The sequence below is a fragment of the Zonotrichia albicollis genome, chromosome 12, assembly GCF_047830755.1.
Source record: "Zonotrichia albicollis isolate bZonAlb1 chromosome 12, bZonAlb1.hap1, whole genome shotgun sequence".
In the NCBI taxonomy this organism is placed as follows: domain Eukaryota; kingdom Metazoa; phylum Chordata; class Aves; order Passeriformes; family Passerellidae; genus Zonotrichia; species Zonotrichia albicollis.
In genome coordinates, this window is record NC_133830.1 from 2,231,883 (window position 1) to 2,253,181 (window position 21,299).

The window sequence follows — 21,299 nt, forward strand, 5'->3', positions numbered from 1 at the left end:
TCAGTCCCTGACTGTATTTTAGTGCTATTGATTTAGTTGGCTGTGCCTTGGAGAAGATAATAATGTTTGTCCCATCCGTCAATGTAATATTGAAATAAAAATCAAAATAATAAATCTATCGGGGCAATCAATTTAGAAACAAAAGATCTGATCAGCTCCATTAAAGTTGTCTCTTTCAGGCATGAAGTTTGCAAAATTAAAAGCATTTCACTCAGTACAAGTTGTAGCTTGTAGATTTTTTCCTTTCCCCAAAGGGGCATAGGAATGCTAATTTTAAATAAATTATTTTAAAGGAAAAAAAGAGCTGGGAAGGAACAAATGTATACAAAGAAATGTGTGTCAGTTGTATAATTGCCTGCCTCTGAGTACAGTACTGATGTATTTTTTTCAGCAAGGAAAAAGCCTCAAGTGCATGAACATATTCTTATTTAAGTTCTCAGAACAGAAATGTTCCTGCAAGTCAACATGGCAAAATTAATGTTTCTATTAATAAAATCTCATGTCAAGATACGTATGAAAGGCTCAAACTGAAAAGGCAATTACAGCAACACCGTGTCCAGCATGAAGTTTGGTTTTTCATGGATAAAAATACTTCCACATTCTCCAAGCAAGAGGACATTTATGAAATAAAATCAGGATTAAATGGAGAAAGGAAGTGTTTCTCAGTAAGACTGCATTTATTTCGGAGTCTTGCATGAAAGGAAGGGGCATGGAAAAGCAGGCATGGAAAATGGTGCAAAAAGACAGAAAAAGGGTCAGGACCCGAGTGCTGACCCCAACATCTTCTGCAAACTCTTGGGAGCACAAACCGTGTGAGATGATGGGGGAAATCTGGAAGCACTTCAGAACACTTCAGGGCACTTATGTTATTTTTATCATAAATTCCTTCTAATTCTAATAATAAAAATCCTGATAATAAGCCTGCCCTGGCATTTGTAACACATGTATTTCCTTCAGTGTTTTACCAACACCCAATATTCCATTTTCCATCTCTTTTCCAGCCCTGAGAGAGTTAAATGAGAGAGATGGTGCCTCACTGGGGATTTATAGGAGTCGAAGCTACTTTCTAGAGCATTTAATTTGTTTTTGAGGCTTCTGTGACCTCAGATTTAATCAAGACATTTAGTGAGTTCATCACAGAAAGCCGCAGAGTCGTGTTCAATGTTGTTTGCTGGCCATAATTATGATTTCTTCTGATTGTTTTCCGGGACATAATACAGAGTCCAACAGAATAATTTGATTGAGACCTCTCAGGTTGTTTTCTATTTTCATGTTCTTCTCCTCCCAAAGAGGAGAAAATGAAACAAAAGAGTGAAAGGTGCAGATGGAGGAAAACTTAGTTCAGGGAAAGTGGAATTTCACTCTGTTTGCAGCACGGGGAGGGGAAAACATCAGCAATGTTATTTATCTAGTGGGGATTTTTTAAAATTTCTTTTGATCTGATTTTTCACTTTTTTGACCAAGCACCTACCCCATCACTTCCCAGGCTTTGCCAGAGGCTGCCTGCCTTCATCCCAGTGCCTGTGGGAAGCTGCTGGGAGGCTGGAAAAGGAGGCTCCTTCCCACAGCACTCACTTTCTACTCTCTGAAATGACCTGCACTCACCCTTTGCAACTTGTCTGGCATTAACTGCTCTGGAAATGTGTATTCTCTGCTCTCGCTGGAGTGCTGCAGAATTAAAGGGCTCATCTCCTTTAACGCATAATAGGATATGTCTTGTCAGCACAGTGTTCCAGAATGGAAAACATGTAAACAAAAGTAGGAAAAATGTAAATGCAGAAAATGGCCAAGCAGATTAGTGTGTTAAGCACCTCCTGTACAATGGAGATAAGAGGGTTATGCAGACTTCTAAACATCTTTACAACATGCCTCTTAAACTGTTTATTTTCACAAATTGTTCCCTATAACACAGAAAACTTGCTGTATATCTTACAGGCTGTTTGCTCTCCACATCCAGGGTGAAATCCAGGCTCGACCAAAGCCGGTGACCAAAAGCCTTTGGATTTCAGCAGGGCTGTGGTTTCACCCACAGATTTATCCCTGTTGGACAGCTGAGGTTCAGTGAGCTCAGAATTACCTCCCATGTGATGACGAGCTCGGAGCGGCTCCCTCCTCCTCCGCCGATGTTCGTGGGTGCCACCACGGGAACTGGAGGAGAAAAGAGGTTGGAGTTTGCAGCTTCCCCAAGGCTCAGCTTTGGGGCCAGCCCTGTTTAGTGTCTTCATGGCTGATCTGGGCCTCAGAAAGTTCACAGCTGGCACTAATTTGGGTGGGAGTGTGGATATGGGCAGGCTGGATCCAGCGGTGTGAGGCTCAACAAGGTGAAGTGCAGGGTCCTGTTCTTGGGTCATAAACCATAAACCACACAAACCATTGAGAACAGCCCCATGGAGCACTCCAAGGTGAGGGAAGAGTGCCTGGAAAGTGGCCCAGCAAAAAAGGACCTGGGGGTGCTGAAGATGAGGCCAGGTGCGCCCAGGTGGGGAGGAAGCCCGAGGTCACCATCCTGGATCAGCAATGGTGTGGCCACAGGAGCAGGGCAGTCATTGTCCCTCTGCTAAGGCCACACCTCCAGTGCTGTGTCCAGCTCTGGTCAGCCAAATGTTGGACTCCATGTTCCTGGAGGTCTTTCCAAGGGGGTGATCCAAGCATTTCCTACCTCACCTGCAGCCTCTCAACAGTGGAACAGGGATTACATTGCACAGCAGCCCATTTGAAATGAAATGAAATCATGTTTACACGTTTTCTGAGGCTGAAGCCATAGATGAATTTGATACATGAGTACCCTGGTTCAAAAAATTAATTAAAGAACTGGGAGCATCAAGTATCTGACATTATTATGCCTCATCAACTAATTGGCAAAATGATGTTCCATTCAGACTGTAGCTGCAACACTACTGATTTACTAATTACGCATTTGTTCAGTAAACATGTTGTTGGAGCAATATATTAATTTTTTTAATTGGTTGTATGCTTATCTTAGTGAATTCAAAACTCACAAATTGCTTTTCTCCTTCTCCCAAGACTACAGGTACCCAAAAGTTGGTTGATGAGAGTTGGATTTCTCCAGCATTCCACAGGTGTGTGAGAGGTACAGGACTGAGATCAGGGGACTTTGTTGATGTTGAAGGGGCTCATGGTGGAGAGCCAAAGACAATATCAGCATTTCCTGCCACTTGCTTTATATTTCTTCTTTAAGGTCCCTTCCAACCCAACCCATTCTATGGTTCCATGATATCATATTCTTTTTCAGCTGCTGGAGAAGTGTAAGAGAAGAGGACATCCCTGGAATGGGCAGAGACGGGAACCCGCTACAGGACATTTAGTGGTACCATCTTCAAATCTTATTTTCAGAAATTTCAAGATTGTTTTGTCATTGTCCTCATTCAGCTCTCACTGTCTGAAAAGATGATGTGTAGGGTGAGAAATAGGAGGGATGTTTGCATCTCAGAAACCTTTTTTCCCAGAGATTTTGGGCAAATTTTACCAAATCTGCTTGTCCTTCCCATTGACAAATGCATTAACGCAGCTCCAAGGGTGGCAATAAAAGCAACAGTGCTTAAAGTTCACAGAAACTGACGCCAACCCATAACATAATTTATCTATAATTAAATATATGAATTATATATAATTTCCAGATTCTAGTCCATGTATAAATAAATATCCTCTAGAAATGGGAGGAATTTCAGAATAATTTTGCTGTGCAGCCATAAGAGTGAGTCTGAGAGCAAACAGCCTGGGCTCTCCTGGAGGGTTTCACAGGGCTGTTCATTTTTGTCACTCACAATCAATGTCTTTGGGCGCATCAGAGGCAAACAATCTCAGACTGACAAGAACGGCATGGAAACAGCAAAACAAACTCTCAAGCCTGGTGTTTCACTGTTTCATGAACCAAGTGATGCTCAATTAGCTCATGTGTTAAATGTGTTTGGTACTTGTACATTTGCAAGGGGAGAATTTTGTGCTGCGGCTCAGCAGAGCCTCAACTGGGTCGGAGTTGAGAAACAGATGAAAATTTACAGCTGAGTGCACCAACAGAGGCTCAATTAATTCTCAGCTCCATTTTAATGAAATGAACAGTGGCTCATTTGCATTCACAAATCTACTAATGCTCAGATTTTAGCTGCCAAAATAGTTATTACAACAGCTCAAATTCACCCTTTCCTGGCCGTGTGTTTGCTGTCCACACTGCCCTGCCGATTTCAGGTTCCTATTCTGACTAAAATATTAATAAAAGCCAATATTGTCCCACTGCACTGCAACTTTTGGAGACAGGGGTTTGCAGCAGTGAAGGAGTTAAGCAGCTAAAACCTGAAGTGAGTCTTTCTGTCTCTTTTGTTAAACTTCAGACAGAGCTACAGCGCACAGAAATAATCTTCCTTCTGTTATTGCCATGATAAATAACAATAATTTTATTGTTTCTTTCTCCTCGTTGCCCCAGTCTTGTGAATCCCTCTAAGAAATAAATAAATAAAAGCTTTAAAAGATGAAAGCTTTCACTGCCTGTCTGGTTTTGAATATCCCACTTTACAAAGCCCCACGGTGGTAACAGCCACAAAAACATTCTCAAGATTAATTTGGTCTTTGTGATCAATCATGTAATGGAGAATATTCATTTGAGATACTCTGCTGGGAAATTTAAAAAATCTGACCTCCTCTGGAAGGTGCTGGGGTTGGAACTAGATGGTCTTTAAGGTCCCTACCAATCCAAACCATTCTGGGATTCTATTCCCCAGAAATAAATGGATTCCACATTCTAAAAGAAACGTGTTTTCTTCTGTATAATGTACAATACTGTATTTTGAGTTCTGTCCTGAAATGCAGCTTGCCAAACTTCAGAGCTCGGCAAATGAGATAAACAGAGAAGAGAAAGTGGATTGTAAAAGCTGCTTCCATTTTACTGCTTTCCATCCCATAAACACTGATTTTATAGGTGGGAGACAGTTGATAAGCAGGGAGCTGGGAGGAACATAAAACAAACCAAAGGTTTGGGCTGCAAATAAATTGTACCAAACTGAGCAGGTCAAAGGACTGACAGTGTTGGTCACCCAGGAATGAGGCAGCTTCCCCTGAGGTGCCAAGTCCCAGAAGATAAATGAGTAAAGGTCAGACAGACAGACAGAAAATATTCCACTCTGGAGCCAGTAGAAGCTGTTGGTTTCACTGGGCTTTGGATGCTGTCATTTATTTCATCCAATATCCAGAGTTAAAATTATCCTGCTCCTCCTGATGCTCAGATATCAAATACCTCTGCAGCCAAGGGACACTCAGAGAGTGGAGTTATCACTTTATGTGCAAGTCCCTGAGCAGGGTAAAAACTTGGATTTAATTGGGAGAACAAAAATCGTTGTGCCCAATTGCTTGAGTGAAAGGTTGGGTGGGAGACATCAAAGGGAGGAACATAGGCCAACTCCAGGTTTTGTCATGGAATGCTAGAAGGGTTTGAGTTGGAAAGGGATCTTAAAGCCCATGCAGTCCCACCATCTTCCACTGTCCTGATGCCTTGTGCAGGCTGCCCTAGAACAGAGGATGGATGGAGTTAAAAAATAAAGCAGGGCTTTATTAAAAGGCCTCAATCAAAGGTCCTTAATCAAAAGGTCCTTAATTAACCTTAATTAAAGGTCCCAAATCAAAAGGTCCTTAAAAGGATCCACCTTGGACAGCACAAGAGCCCAGCCAGGGCTGCACCCAAGATGAACCAAAATGGTCCCAAAATGGACAACCAGTCACAACCAGTCTCACTTTTATAAGTTCTGCTCCATTTGCACCTTGCAGTTCATTGTCCCATCCCAGCTTTAGCCCAGGCAGTCCCACCCTGCTTGTTTTTCTCTCTCCAGCCCACGGGGTTTGTGCTCTTGGGCTGAGATTTGGATCATTTGCCTTTTGTCCCAAGCTAGAGAAGGAATTGTTTTGTCTCCCTACTCTGTGAAGAGAGCTCACCATGCCCTGATATGAAGCCCAGACCCACACTCTAAAGCAGCTCAGAATCTGAAAATACAAAAGCTAAACCTGAGGCATCAATCCCAGGTTGCCCCAAGTCCCATCCAGTAACGCGTTCTCACAGAACACGCTGGATCCCTGCCCGTGGAATTGGGTAAATGACCCTGTAGGAATGAGTGGCTCTGCTGCAGTGAAATTCCCAAGGCTGGGAGCTGGAAAAGCTTGTCAGGAAGCAGGGCCTCACCTGCTGCTTTGGTTTTCAGGAGAGCTGAAGGCCTGCTGGGCTCCCCGATCCCAACGCTGTTGCTGGCGACCACGCGGAACTCGTACTCAACCCAGGGGCTTAAATCCACCACGGTGGCCTTGAGAGTCCTGCCATTAATGACCTCGGGAGCTGAAGGCAAACATGACACCATCAATGGGTTTTTGAGGTAATTAATGGTACACACAAAATAAAAATTCCAAGGCAAGTCCTGGATTGCTCACCTGTGGCGACTGCCTGCCATCCCACCGAGAAGGGAGTCCTGGTCTGGACACTGTAGATCTGCACTGGGCTGTTGTTATCTGCTCCAGGCTTCCAGGATAAGCCAGCAGTTGTGCTAGAAACATGTTCAACTTTAACATCTTCTGGTGAACCTGGAGGGCCTGACACGATCAGCATTTTAAGAGGAAGGTATTGGGAAGAGAAGATTCACCGCTGGAATGGGTTGGGCAACTCTTAATTTCTCAACTCAGAGGAATTATTCATGAAGCTGCAGTGTCATAAAAGCTGCACAATCCCTAAATGATGGCTCCATGCCTGGATTACATTTTTATGAGTCAGGAAAATTAATGTCTTGACGTCGCTAACATGGAAACTACAAACAAAGGAATGATTTCTTCTTTGTGTCTGACAAAGAAAGGCACCCGGTGTTGTCTTTTGTTGAACCATTGAACAGTCTGAGAATTCCTACTGAATTCAGTCAAGACTGAGGTTCAGAAGAAATGCAGGATGGTGCACTACACAAGTTTCTGATTTCTCCTAGGGTTTACAGACCTGCTCCCATGACAGCATTTCCTCACTGCTGACAGTAAAAAGCTGAGTTAGAAAATATTATTTTGTATTATCTCCAAATAGGGGAAAGGAATGAGGTATTTTGATTTTCCCAGCCTGCACAGTGACCCAGAGATGCCTGAAGGAAACAAAAACACTGCTGAAATTAAAGGATTTCCCTCCCATCTGTGTAGCCCAAAATTTTTGCCAAAGACACCAGGGCAGAACTGCAGAGGTTTCCCTGGGTTGGCTGAACACCAGGACCATGCTGGCCACGATTTTGGGGCCAAGAGTAAAAGAAAGAGAGCGTTTCACTAATGAGATTTGGAATTGACATCCTAGGAATCATTTAAACAACAGCTGATGTTAAGAATTCCTAATTCCTCTAGAAGGTAAGTGTGTCACCCTTACAGACATACCTCTCACAATTATATCTGCTGTTGCAGATTGACTGTCTAAAGAAGTTTGCACCATGCACACATATTTCCCAGAATGATGCAGCTGAATATTTCTTATCATCAAATCCCCAGAAGATTCCTGGAGAGATTAAAAAAAAAAAAAAAGTAAACTAATCACTCACAACATGCTTTCCATACTGGGCATTTTTATAAATTGCTCAATATTAATACAAAATTCAGCTTTTAAATTAAAATATTCATAGCTATCATCAGTTTCTTTCATGGGGACATTTTTATTATGGCTTCACAAATAACTCAAGCGCCTTTATGAAATTTAGGGAAGAAAAATAAATGTTTGCAGCCCTTGTAAAGAAACAGTGGTTTGCCAGGCACATAAACAGCCAAGGAGGAATTACGATAAACATCCGTGTCGTGTAAAGACTGTGGCAAAGAGTTTCATGAAGGAGTTTGGGAAACTCACCCTTCCAATCCTTTCGAAGTGATGGATTCCCCTGCTCAAATCAATCCTCTGGCCATTGAATGACCACGAGAAGGCCACGTCCAGGGAGGGGTCGTGGGACACCTGGCATGGCAGCACAATGCTCTCTCCAACTGTTGCATCTGTGTCAGAGGGGGGAATTGTGATCACAGTCCTGTCTGAGGAGACAAAAAAAAAAAAATGTATATATTTTTAATTGAAATACTTATAAAAATAGCAGCGATTGAAGGAGGTTTGTGCCATTTGGGAAATGATTTCAAACTGGCCTAAATGTTCTGTAATAAAGGGAATTCTCTCTAAAATAGAGATGATTTTAGATCACTCCTATGGCAGTACCACGACCACATTGTGTGCCTGAGAGTGAGCAGATGTGAGAGGAACACCCTAAATTAGTTTATATTTATATTAGGAACACTCTAAATTGTACTACTTGATAAAGCCCATAATTAATAGTTATGATTTCAGTCAAAAGCTTCAGACTTCTCTTAAAAACATGCCCATGCTTCTCCAAACTTGAAGAATCCTACTGGCCAAAAACTGCAGCAGAAGCAAAATTGCTGTTCATCTCCACTTTACACATTGACATCCTTAATCTGTATTAATGTCAGTGGCACTTTACTCCACAGCACTGCTCAAGTTACAGCTTCAAAGACGTTCCCAGGCAGGAAAATTATTTATTTGATCATTTTTAACCCATTACATTGAGACCCAAACTTGTAGCTCTTATGAAGGGAAGTATCAGCTCACTGAAGGGGAAAGAAATGGGTTTATATGGCTGCACTTTTGTTGATATGACTGGCAGACAGATTAGAGATAACAACCACTTTGTTGTAAGCAATTCCCTTGAATAAAGCTTTTGTGCATGCAAGTGTTGTAAAGTGGTGAGAATTTAGACACATGTAGAAAATGAGAGCAGAATCACTTCAACAATATTAATATGATCTGAAAATAATGCGAGAGGAGGAGAAGGAAATGTGCACGAGCTGGGTTAGTTCAGTGCTCATCACAGCTTAACTTCAGAATTTAGGTGATTCTTAAATCACAGAATTTTGGGAAGGTTTGGGTTGGAAAGGACCTAAAATCCCACCCAGTGCCACCCCTGCCATGGCAGGGACACCTCCCACTGCCCCAGGGTGCTCCAAGCCCCATCCAACCTGGCCTTGGGCATGCTGTTATCATAAGAAATCTCCTTTATTATTGGCCTGAAGCTGTTTACCTCCACCAAATAAATCTTGAAAATTGTCCCTTTGGGACTTACACTGGCTTTTGGGCATGAGGTGTGTTTTTTAGTAGTGATAACAAAACATAAATTAATTTATTATGGTATTCCCATCTTCTTGCACCTCTTGTATCCTCCTCAAGCCCACTAATGCAGAATGTTCACCTGGGTGATATTTTTTATTTCTTTTATAGGCTTGCCTTCAAAACTTTTATCTCAAATACTTTTAAAAGCTTCTTAAAAGCTCTTGGTTCTGCCTTATCCATCTATCTTGCTTAGCAACAGCAAACATGCATTATATGGCAAATCCCATTCCAGAGGAGAAAAGAGGGGAGATGTGAGTGCTGGAGGTGTAATAAAGACTTCTCCCACAAAGAATAAACAACTCAATGAGCAGCAATAAACTTAATTTGCACATTAGCTATGCTTTCCCAAGTTCTGACATTTCAGTTGAAAATAATGCTGAAGCAATGAGGCCTATAATTGAACAGCCCAAACTTCTCCAGAGGGGAAACAAAAACAAATGTTCCCTGCAAACAAGATCATTTTTATACCATGTTGTTACTTGATGTTTTAATAAACTTCATAAATGCCAAACAAAATAGGTTTGGGGTTTTTTTTCATGTTTTAATGGGATTTTCCCATATTGCCACAATGTATGGGGCATGTGAAAGGGGGAGAACCTTAATGAGGTCAGAGCTGCAGAAACCCTGAAGTTCTTGGTGCTTTCATCGCTGGCTGTGCTGCAGCCCCATCTCAGGTCACACTCTGAGCTGGATCAGTGCTAACTGCTCTGTCAGAAGGTGAATATTTAAAAGATTTTTGCCAGATGCAAATTTAAAGAGGAGCTCACACTGCAGGACACAGCACCATTCTGGTACTGCTGAAAAGAGGGATGTTAAAATAAAATATTACAAAATCAGAGAATCTTGGGTTGGAAGGGTTTCTGAAGTTCATCTCAGTCCATAAAAGAAGGAAATGCTGAAATACCTTTAACAATGAGGTTCCCTGAGTTTCTGGCGGTTCCAAACTGGTTCGTGGCTACACAAGTGTAAAGCCCAGCATCCACCTTGGAGATGTTGGAGATCCTGAGGCTGCCATCCTCCAGGAGCACCACCCTGGGGAAAAACAGACAAAATTTTTTTTTTTTTTTTTTTTTTTATTATTTAAAACCACAGAATCCCAGAATGGCTTCGGTTGGACGGGATCTTAAAGCTCATCCCACCCCTGCCATGGACAGGACAGGGACAGGGACAGAGCCCTGTCCAACCTGGCCTTGGAACTCCCAAGGATGAGGAATCCACAATTTCCTGGGCAACAATAGGAAAATAGAAATAAAGAAGACTTCTGGCCGAGGAATAGTAACAGAAATGCAGTGCGACTTTTAGTATTTAAATATTTATTATTTTAATATTTCCATTATGATTTTCCCCCTCTACAGCAAGGTGAATCTATGTTAACCAATTTTCGCCTCTTCTGCTTGTTAATTTCTATATTAGAAGTGTTTTATTGGCAAACTGGGGTTGATCATTCACTTCTCCAGGCGACTTCCTTACAGCAAAATCTGGAATCTCAAGAAAAAGTCAAAAGACTCAACTTGCTACTTACTTGCATTCTATTTTACCATGGTTTTGTTGATTTTTGGGTTTTTTTTTTACAGATCCCAGTGCTCCTAAGCCAAGCTAAGGTTGTGTGTGAGCCCAGCTGCCTGTGGAGTTCTGTCAGGATTATTAAAAGATATTATCAGACTGGCTGAGGTGCTCAAATGCCACCTCACAAGCCAAGGAGCCAAATCAAATCCATCACTGTCTCATGGGGCCCCCAAACCACACTGGAGTCACTGAGTTGTTTATGTCAGTGTTCAAAGAATTGGAGAAATTGCATTTAATGGTAATTTCAGGACCATTCCTGGCTTTTATGGACAAAATTAATTTTTGACCTTGTTCATATTTTATTTTTTCATGTTTTTGAGGTGCTTTGGGATATAAGTCAGGACAAGGATTGGATGTGATTTCCTGGGATAAGCTGTCACTGTGCCTGGACCCTTCTGCTGTCACATACAAGGGCAGGACTTCAGAATTTGGGGGATTTTCTACAGAATCACACAGAACACACATCCAAAAGTAGAGGATTTTAAAATCACATCTGAATTAGCAATGAATTAGCACAGAAAATATTATTCTGTAATATTTTGGGGTTTTTTTCCCCCAGTTCTTCAACATCCACATAGTAAATGTGGAACTTGAATAAATTTTTTTCTGAATTTAGAAGAAATTTAAGACATGTAGGTCCTGGAAGTTCCATAAAAATGGGGTCAGGGTCCCTGTGTGCACCTCCTCTTGCCACTAAGCTCATTCCTCAACAGGCATTAGAGAATCTGCACCCAATGCCACATTTCCTTACACTCAAAAAAATTCAGTGTAAGCCACGACTCCACAGGAAACCAGGCTCCATTCACTCACAGCAGCACTGCATCATTTTTTATATCCCTCATTTAATTGACATTTAACTCTAATACAAGGCTCCTTTCATAAAATAGAAAATATCTAATTCATGCATCACAGCTTGGGTATTTAATATTTATTACTAACAACATAAGATTGGGTGATGTACTGAATTATTAAAGGAAATGAACAATCACAAGAGCAGAAGTTGGAGCTGGCAGCAGCATCAGAACCATTAAACACACAAAAAACCCCCATCACAGTGTGTTTCTGTTTCCCATTCTGGCATTTGTACATTTGTAACTGCGAGTGGAACACACATCAGACCTTGTCCTGCTCCTGTCACACCTCCCAACAGCTCAGCTGGGAAGGAGAAGCACTAAACTTGGATTTCTGCTGATCTTCTGGCTTATACCCCCCTAATTTCACATGTCACACCATCATCTGACCTTTCCCTGTGGGAATTCATAAAATTAGAGGGAAAATTAAAATTAAAATTAAGCACATCTTAACAAAGGTCTGCTCCTGAGCAGGGCAGGGTGTATTTGGGACCAGGACAAGCAGAGATGTCCCTGTACAGCTGGGAAGGGAAGGGATTTAGGGTTCGGTGAAAAATCTTTGTTTCCTTGGCAATAATCACCAGGTGCTGCAGCAGCTCTGGGTTTGCCACTCGTGGTACAGGGAGGGAATAAGTTCAGGTTTAATAATCCATCATTTTGAACAGGAACTGAGCAAAATAGGAGAAGGGTGAAGGGTATTGTTTGGATAGGGAAGGGGGAATGAAGTTGTGCCAGGGGAGGGTCAGGTTGGATTTTTGGGAAAGGTTTTTCCCCCAGAGGGTGCTGGCACTGCCCAGGCTGCCCAGGGAATGGGCACAGAGGCTGCCAGAGCTCCAGGAGCCTCTGGAAAACCCTCCCAGGGATGCCAGGGTGGGGTTTGGGGTGTCTGGGCAGGGCCAGGAGCTGGATCTTGGCACCTGGGGCTGTTTCTGATCCTTGTGGGATCTTTCCAGCTGAGGATATTCCATGATTCTGTGATCCCATGAGCTGAGCTGGTGTCACTGCTGAGCATGAACAGCAGCCCTGGGTCCTCTCCCTCACCCACCTCTGGCTGTTCCAAAGGCAGCTTTGAGCATGAAGAAACATTTCCAAGCATTCCCCTTCTGCCTCTGCAATATTTTTTGCATTAATGCTGCTTTTCTTCCCATCTTCCCACCACAAAAACTGCTGGTGATAAAACAGAGGATGCAATGGAGTGGCTGGGTAACATATGGTGTTCATCAAACAGTACCCAAAGAGATTCCAGTGTGAATCAGCAAATGTTCATAAATTGGGCACCTGAATAATAATTCATAGCAAGCCACCTCGGTGTCTTTCCATCAAATATTGATGACCTGTTACTTTTACTGCAGTTGCACCTAGAAGCTCTTAGGTGCAAATTAAAATCCAGGAGTGGCATAAAGCAAAAAAAAATATAAAAAGACCATCTCCAACCCCAAAGGCTTCAGTGTAGATAAATACACAGGAAAAAACAGTCAGTAAAATACAGAATAGCAAAGGGGAGAAGCTTTGAAAGCTCCATCTTAGCCCCTGTGGATTCTGGTTACAGCTTTTCCACTGAAGTTTGGTCATGCCTCAGATTTTTCATCCCTGTATTCTTCATGATGAATTGAGACCTTGATAATTCCCATCTCTCTCATTTAGCCACTAAGAGGGGTTTGTACCCACTCAGGAGCTGGCAGTGTCACGTTTGATCTGAAGAAATGCTGCTCTGAAACAATATTTCAATGGCTGGGCAGGCTGAGGATGGAATGGCTCTTTTAATGGATCAAAAAGGAGCTTAGCAGAGAGAAAATCTGCTAAATAAAAGCTCCTGAGTTGTTTGAAACAGGTCACGCTACCTAACAACAATTAGAGCGAGCAGTAAATAAGACACTCAGGCAGAATTTGTGTAACAGCACAAAGAACTCCGCTGTAATTAGTTTAGTGGGGAAAGGAATGAAAAAAAAATGTTTTTAAAAAGTGAGAAATTTCCAGCTGTCCTGAGATCTGGGATAGGAGAGGGATGGGAAGACAGAGCACAGCAGAAAATCGAGATGATGCATTTCAAATGCAAGAAGACAAACAACAAATGTGAAATGCTGCCCTGGGTGCCAAGAACAGCAAAATTGCCCTGAACTCCCTCAGAGCCAGGACTGTGTGCCCTGGGTGGGTTCAGGGGGCTGCACTCTGTCCTCTCCCATTTCTCTCCCAAATCAGGGAGCTGTGATGCACAAGGCTGTGGGAATATTGTCTTTAATGGGCTTTGGATCAAGCTCTGACAAATGGTTTAAAAAGAAGCTGTGAAAGGCACGTCTCACCTGCTGGAAACCATTCCTTTTCACAACATTTGAGGCTGTGTGAAGGCTATAGATAATAATTCTTAGCAGCTGCATCACAAGACGAGGTAATTCCAAGTGCTGTGAGGAGACAGAAAAGTTTAACTTGTCCAACACAATGCAAGGAGAATATTCTGCCTGCCAGGAAAACTGGACTTCTCTCAATAAGTAAATAAGTGCCTGTCAAGGGCCCAAAAGCACAAGATGTGAAGCAGATCTGATAAATGCAGAGCTGTGAAAGAAGGAGGAGAAGGAAGAACTCAGGGCCCAGCTCAGTTCATAAAGCTCTGAGGCACCAAGGAATTGCTTAAGCCCAGCCTAACTCTAGGCTGGCATTTCTGATTTACAAAATGCTTAAATCCTGATCAGAGTCCTGCTTTCTCCTGTCCTCCTGCCTGGTGCTACCTCTGGGTGAGCAGCTCAATTAAACCAAGCTGCTGGGAGCAAATGAAATTATGAAAATCAAGTTCTGACTATTCATGCAAAGTTCCTGCACAGAGGGCAAGTTGGGAATACACAGAAATATTATTCCATGTGGAATTGTGGAACAGTTTGGGTTGGAAGGGACCTTAAAGATCATTCAGTTCCATGGGCAGGGTCATCTTCCACTGTCCCAGTTGTTCCAAGCCCCATCCAGCCCGGCCTTGGCACTGCCAGGGATCCAGGGACAGCCTGTGACAGCATTTTATCACCAGCAATGTAAAATATTTCTTCCTCATTCCTAATCTAACCTGACTCTCTTTCACTTTAAACCCACCAGATATAAATATTGAAATTCCCCTCTGAGTGCCTCCATCAGGAGATGAGCTCCATGTGCAGGCAGGAAAACAAACAGCTTCCCTGGGATCTGCTGGAGCCAGAGCTCCGTGTGACGTTCAAAAAGAAGAGTTTGCAAAGTTTGTGCAGAAGCCAGAGGCTGTGGGGAAGAGGTGAGAGCTCATTAAAATTGTCACACATACTTTTTTTTAAGTAAAGAACTTGAGAAATCAAGCAGGGATGATAGGTGCAGCTTTTAATTAACCAGGCCAAACAAAGCAACTCCGGGCGTGTTGTCTCGTGTGAACAAAAGATTGTTGATGGCTATTTGCTTTGATCTTAAGAGCATGAAAGAACAATATGTATTTAACAAGGCTGAGGGAAGAAATAAAATCTGAGAAAAGAAAGAGGTGTCAAGTCATTAGATTTAAAAGTGCAGCAGGGGTAGCTTTGTGCACTGCCGCATTGTTCAGCCAATGTGTTTTTGGGAGAGGGGGATGTTAATTCATGGATATGAAATGCATGGATTCAAACAGCAAAGGGCTTTGAAATCCCCATCAAAATCTTGAGCTGGATCCGTGTAAAACTGGGTGGATTCTGCAGCTTTCAGCACTGCCAGAAGGGCAGCTCTCCCTTCGAGGGTGTAATTCTTTTCCAAATAAAGTAACCCTGGTACTTTGTACAGATTCCCTCTCCTTGTCTCCTGTCTGCTCTCACATCTGACACCTCCCAGCCTTACTGAAGCCTCATCACGGCGCTCTGCTGATAAAAAGAGAGGAATCTGGATCTGATGAAATCAGAGGCAAAGTAATTTTTATTATCTGAGAAATCCTATTTGAAACCATGTCTGCTCAGCCTCCCTTTGCTGCTCAGGAGCAAACCCCCTCTTTATTTCCAGGCTGTGCAAAGAGATATATTGTTTATAAATTTCTCCAGACATGCTGCCAGACACTGAGACAATATCTGACTCCTCTAATTTTACCAAGATTGAGGAGCAGGAGAGGCTGCATTAAAAAACTACAAAGGGAAGTGAGTGAGGGGCAGAAGGATGAGCACAACTCCCAAACGAGCTGGAATTAGCAGTGATTTATGCAGATGGAAATGTGAGCAAAGTTTGGCTGAGTGAATGACTTGTCCCTGCTGCTGACAGCCCTGGTATTTTTGAAAAGGTCCCACTGAATCCCATCTGAGATCTGACTGTCTGTATCATATGTTAATGATCTTTGTACCTGTTTATTCTATTCTGAGCATAATTTGTATGCTAATAGTGTTGCCATTTAATAAACTGCGCTTAAAAAGATTTTCCTTATCTGCATGCTGATATAAATGAGCTTCAGGGTTGACTGACAATTAACTGGGAATCAAATAAATGTCATTATAATCTTTTAACTATTTGGATCAAAACACAATCCAGCTGAATAGTCTTATTAAAATATTGTAGAAAATAATATTATTAGAAATTATTAAACGTGACGCTAGAACTCTTCCATCCTATTTCTTAAAATTCTCCCTCTCTTCCTAAAAATAGAATTATTTTTGCATCAAATCCCTGCAATTGGGACCACAAATATTTATTTATGTAAATATATACAGCCATCTGAACTGAGCTGTACTCCATCATACAGATTCCAGAGAAAACACAGGATTTTCAGGAGCTGCTGCTGCCTTTAACATCAAATAGCAAAAATTGTTTTGCTCTGTCTGTAACACACTCAAGGATTAAATGTGAGGCAGATGTTCCTCTGCGATGGCCAAAGGAAAAAAGTGACAAAAGCACCCAAATGTGCCCAAATGTCTTGTGGTGACACGTCCCAGAGCTGGCAGCCAGGGAATACTGGGCAACAGCACCTCTGTGTGTATGGGAAAGAAAAGCAGAAAAGGAGCAGAACTGCCAAATAAAACAGCTGCCAATTTCTTTATCTTCCAAGTTCTGCTGGTTTTATGAAATCTTTGTAACTCCACTACATCAGACAAAAGCTGTTCCAGTGCAGGGTGGGATGTCCACACTGCCACTATTCTAATCCCACCATTAATCATCATTTTTATGATCCAGGCACTATCAGGAGCTCTGACTCAGCCCTTCACACAACAAAATTCACTCCAGATGTAAAACTAAGCCCTTAATATGGGATTTTAGTAGAATTTAACCAGTACAGAAGGGCCTGAATTGCCCTCTGTGTGGGAGTTTCATTCACTTGCAGGAAGCTGCTTCCCTCTTCTTGTTAGAACACACTTCAGGAGCACAAGAACAATAAAACCTGCAGGTAACCTTAAGGAATTCTGTCCAGACAACAAGCAGCTGACACCAGCATGGCCCTGCTTGGATTTCAGAAACCCTGGAATAGAATCAGAGACCAAAAAACCCCAAAACAGAATCAGAGAATGCCAGGATGGTTTGGAGTGGAAGGGACCTTGAAGCTCATCCCATTCCACCCCTGCCATGGGCAGGGACAAATTCCCCTATCCCAGGGTGCTCCAAACCCCATCCAGCCGGGTTTCCTGCAGCTCCAGGGGGAGCCCAACCAACAGGCACAAGAAATTAGTGCATGTTTTCCAAATCCTGAGCATGTTTTCCATATTTGGTGCATGCTTTCCAAATTTGGTGCATGATTTCCAAATCTGGTGCATGTTTTCCAAATTTGGAGCATGTTTTCCATATTTGGTGCATGCTTTCCAAATTTGGTTCAGGTTTTCCAAATCTGGTGCATGCTTTCCAAATTTGGTGTATGCTTTCCAAATTTGGAGCATGTTTTCCATATTTGGTACAGGTTTTCCATATTTGGTGCATGCTTTCCAAATTTGGTTCAGGTTTTCCAAATCTGGTGCATGCTTTCCAAATTTGGTTCAGGTTTTCCAAATCTGGTGCATGCTTTCCAAATTTGGTGTATGCTTTCCAAATTTGGAGCATGTTTTCCATATTTGGTGCATACTTTCCAAATTTGGTGCAGGTTTTCCATATTTGGTGCACGCTTTCCAAATTTGGTTCAGGTTTTCCAAATCTGGTGCATGCTTTCCAAATTTGGTGTATGCTTTCCAAATTTGGTGCATGTTTTCCAAATTTGGTGCATGTTGTCCAAATCTGGTGCAGGTTTTCCATATTTGGTATATGTTTTCCATATTTGGTGCATGTTTTCCAAATTTGGTGCAGGTTTTCCATATTTGGTGCATGCTTTCCAAATTTGGGTCATGCTTTCCATATCTGATGCACATTTTCCAAGTTTGGTGCATATTTTCCATCCCACACTGGCATTTTTGGATGCTGCAGCAATACCATCAGCAGCAACAATGTGCATGGCAGCACAACTTGGACTGGAAGAGAAGCACAGAAAGTAGAATTCTCTCATTACTTTTTTTTTTTTTTTCCTGCAAACTCCTAATTAGGAACCTTGATTCCCAGCCTGCTCAGTGGAAAAAGATCCAATGAGATTGTCTGGATTTGGATGGAATCCTGAACATCCATCAGAGAATGTGCATGGAGCAGGGACAGGAGACTGCAAGGGGGAGAGGGCACAGCACTGACACTCCCTGGAGATTGGATTATTGCAATTCCTTTTGAAGGGAAGAGTGGCAGATTTCCTGGGACATCTCAGCAAGCAGAACAACCCCTTGGAAAGGCTTCCCTTAACAATGCTGTCATAACTCGAGTGGGAGCAATTTCAAATTGCATTAGAGAGGTGCCCTGCAGAGGGGAGTTGGAATAAATCCTCTTTTTTCACGTGAGAACATCAGCTTCATTGACTTCCTCCATGCTCCCATTACCTGGTGTGCTAAACACTGGCACTGAGCACTCAGTGCAGGGTGAAATTAGGTTTGCTGGCTGGTTCTGTTGTGAAACTCTCCAAGAAGAGAGAAAAGAAAGGAAAAACCCTTTTCTGCTGCCTTCCCCTGCACCAATATCCTCTGGCTGCTGCCTGGGTCAGGTAGCAATGGGGGTCCCCTCCTGCCTCCTCGTTACTCTGCAGTGCCTTGACTTCAAATGGAAACAGAACAGAGCGAGAAGAAAGGGGGAAAACAAAGGAAAATAAGATAAAGAAGAAAAAAAATAAAGTATTTCTTTTTTTTTTTTCCCATCATCTGTGCTCGTTCTTCCTTCTCCTTATCTCCCTCCTCATCTTTCAGTCAAAGTTTCCATTCCCCTGCCTTCACTCTCAGCGTGGGGAACAAGAATAAAATAACCAGAAAGATGGAGAAGAAGGGAAGACTGAAAGCACTTCAGGAGAGTTTGGGGTGTTTTCTGACAAGCCTTTGGTTGTAAAACTTCTGCCAAAATCAGCAGTTCTGGTGATTCCTGTGGCTGCTGCCATGTGTGATGTTCCTCCAAAATCCAGTGGCACTGGAAAATGCCTACAACCAACACCAAAACCAGACAAACCCCAAAACCAGACAAACTTCCCTGCTGAGAGCAAGTAAATCCTCAGTAAATGCATTGGAACTGCCTCTCCCAGTTCTCTGCAATTCCCTTCTGTTTTCTGTCTGAAACCAGGACCAATGGATATTTTTAGCTAGAAAATCCTTCCTGCAGCTCTCAGCATTCCCTGGGGAATGGTGTGATGGTGGGGCTTGTCTGGTTAGCACCAAATGTGCTGTGACACTGGGGTTTCAGAGATAAAAAAACACCTCTAAACAGCAACCCCAGGTCTGTAGGAGTCTTAAAGAGTAACTTCAGACCAAACACTGGAAACAGGCAGGTAAATCCGTGCTTTTAATTCCTGTCAGTCTGTTTGTAAGCAAGGAATGGAGCTGAAGTGATGAATCAAATTTAGCAGAGGTGGAATCAATCCCAATGGTTCTCCAGGCAAAAGTGGGATTTCATCAACAGATAAGCTTAATTTGTATTCGTGTTGACTTTCAGCAGTGGTGTCTGAGATAGCTGGAATTGCTCTGATTGCTGGTGCCCACACTTCAAGTGCTCTATTTAAATACTAAAATAGGAAATGAACTTCTTTACAAGCACACAGACACTGATAAACTAGAAGGGTTAAGGCATCTCATCAAAGCTATGCAAAACTGGAAAAGCAAGGAGGATAAAAACAGAGACACACTTAATCCAGGCTTCAAAAAACAGACTTAAAAAATAAAATAATAGCAAAATTACTAGTCACCCAACTGCATTGCTGTAGAAAGCTGGGAATAGAACAGTAAGTTCTGGGATATCATAAGAAAAATAGATTTTATATGGAACTTGGTATCTGCATGCAAATATCTGGGGTATTTTATGTGCAAGCAGGGGGTGAGGAAGGCAGGGTGGTTTGTGGCACTAAGCAGCCTGGCTCCTCTTTGCCTGTGCCACTCATCTGCTTTGACTTAAGGCAGTTGTGGTTTTTTTCAGACACTGTGGATGGATTTCATTCCCTCAGCTTTGCTCAGCTAAGTTTGGTGTCTCATTTGAGAGGGAGGCACCTGCCAAGAACAAGTAAATAACTCCCCTAGGCTGCATATTGACTTCAGCTAAAGAATAGTCAAGTGCCATCAATCTCCTCCTTTGTTAGCAGACTAGTGCAAATTTTAGAATTTTCTATCCATTTGGTCTTGATTCCTCCCCAAGCAGATTTTTTTTTAATTTATTTTTAAGGATAACGGATATTCTGAAGCTAAACCAACAGCATTGACATTCTGGTAATTGAAATGCTTCCCTGAAGTTTGCTGAACTGTCCTGACACATTTCTGCTCAAATTGGCTGGAGCTGAGATGCTGTTTCACAGACAATGCATTTTGTGTTTGATCAGGCCATTGAGTGAGGACTTCTCCTGTTTACCAATAATCACAGCACAAGAAGAGCTGGGAGGGACCCACAAGGATCAGAATCCAACCCCAAAATCCCACCCTGGGCATCCCTGGGAGGGTTTTCCAATCTCTCCTGGAGCTCTGGGGCTGTGCCCATTCCCTGGGCAGTGCCAACACCTTCTAGGGGAAGAACCTTTCCCAAAAATCCAACCCAAACCTGCCCTAACACCGCTCCAGCCATTCCCTGTCCCAGGGAACAGAGATGGGAGCTGCCCCTCAGGAGGAGCTGCAGACTTTTTAACTCCCTGTTTGTCCAATTCTAATTTGTCTAATTCCACAGACACAAAACAATCCTTTACCCAAAAAAAAAAAAAAAAAAAAAAAAAAAAAAGTTTAAATGTGTTAAAATGCTGCTGGGTTTGGAATCTGGCTGTGAGCAGTGGAAGAGCAGAAGGAAAGCACAAGCAAGGGGTGGCCCAGTGTGGGGTGGGAGAACAGATCCTGAGGATATAGATCCTAAGGAACAGATCCTAAGGAAATCTACTGGGTCCTGGCTGCTCCCCTGGCAGCAGGAGAACCCCTGAGCCTGGGCTCCAAGGGGCAGCTCCAGGAACTTAGCAATTCCCAGATATTCCAAGAACCTCAGCAATTCACACTCTTCAAGAAATCAGCAATTCACAGATACTCCAAGAACCTCAGCAATTCCCAGATACTCTTCAAGAACTCAGCAATTCCCAGACACTCCAAGAACCTCAGCAATTCCCAGATACTCTTCAAGAACTCAGCAATTCCCAGATATTCCAAGAACTCAGCAATTCCCAGATACTCTTCAAGAACTCAGCAATTCCCAGACACTCCAAGAACTCAGCAATTCCCAGATACTCTTCAAGAACTCAGCAATTCCCAGAC

The 21,299-nt window shown here is 42.6% G+C and overlaps 2 protein-coding genes across 5 annotated transcripts in view; both read right to left on the reverse strand.

Annotated features, from left to right (window-relative positions):
* Positions 1-21,299, reverse strand: part of CHL1 (cell adhesion molecule L1 like) — a 607,847-nt gene that overhangs the window by 124,573 nt on the left and 461,975 nt on the right. The window lies entirely within an intron of this gene.
* The window catches only part of LOC102075469 (contactin-6), a 132,882-nt gene that overhangs the window by 8,879 nt on the left and 102,704 nt on the right, over positions 1-21,299 (reverse strand). For all 4 annotated transcript variants that reach the window (XM_074550327.1, XM_074550326.1, XM_014269258.3 and 1 more), the window contains 6 exons: positions 10,080-10,207; positions 7,853-8,028; positions 7,393-7,510; positions 6,427-6,585; positions 6,185-6,334; positions 2,078-2,148 (listed from right to left, as the gene is read on the reverse strand). In XM_074550327.1, the coding sequence (XP_074406428.1) occupies positions 2,078-2,148; positions 6,185-6,334; positions 6,427-6,585; positions 7,393-7,510; positions 7,853-8,028; positions 10,080-10,207 (802 nt within the window). The remainder of the gene's footprint in view (positions 1-2,077; positions 2,149-6,184; positions 6,335-6,426; positions 6,586-7,392; positions 7,511-7,852; positions 8,029-10,079; positions 10,208-21,299) is intronic.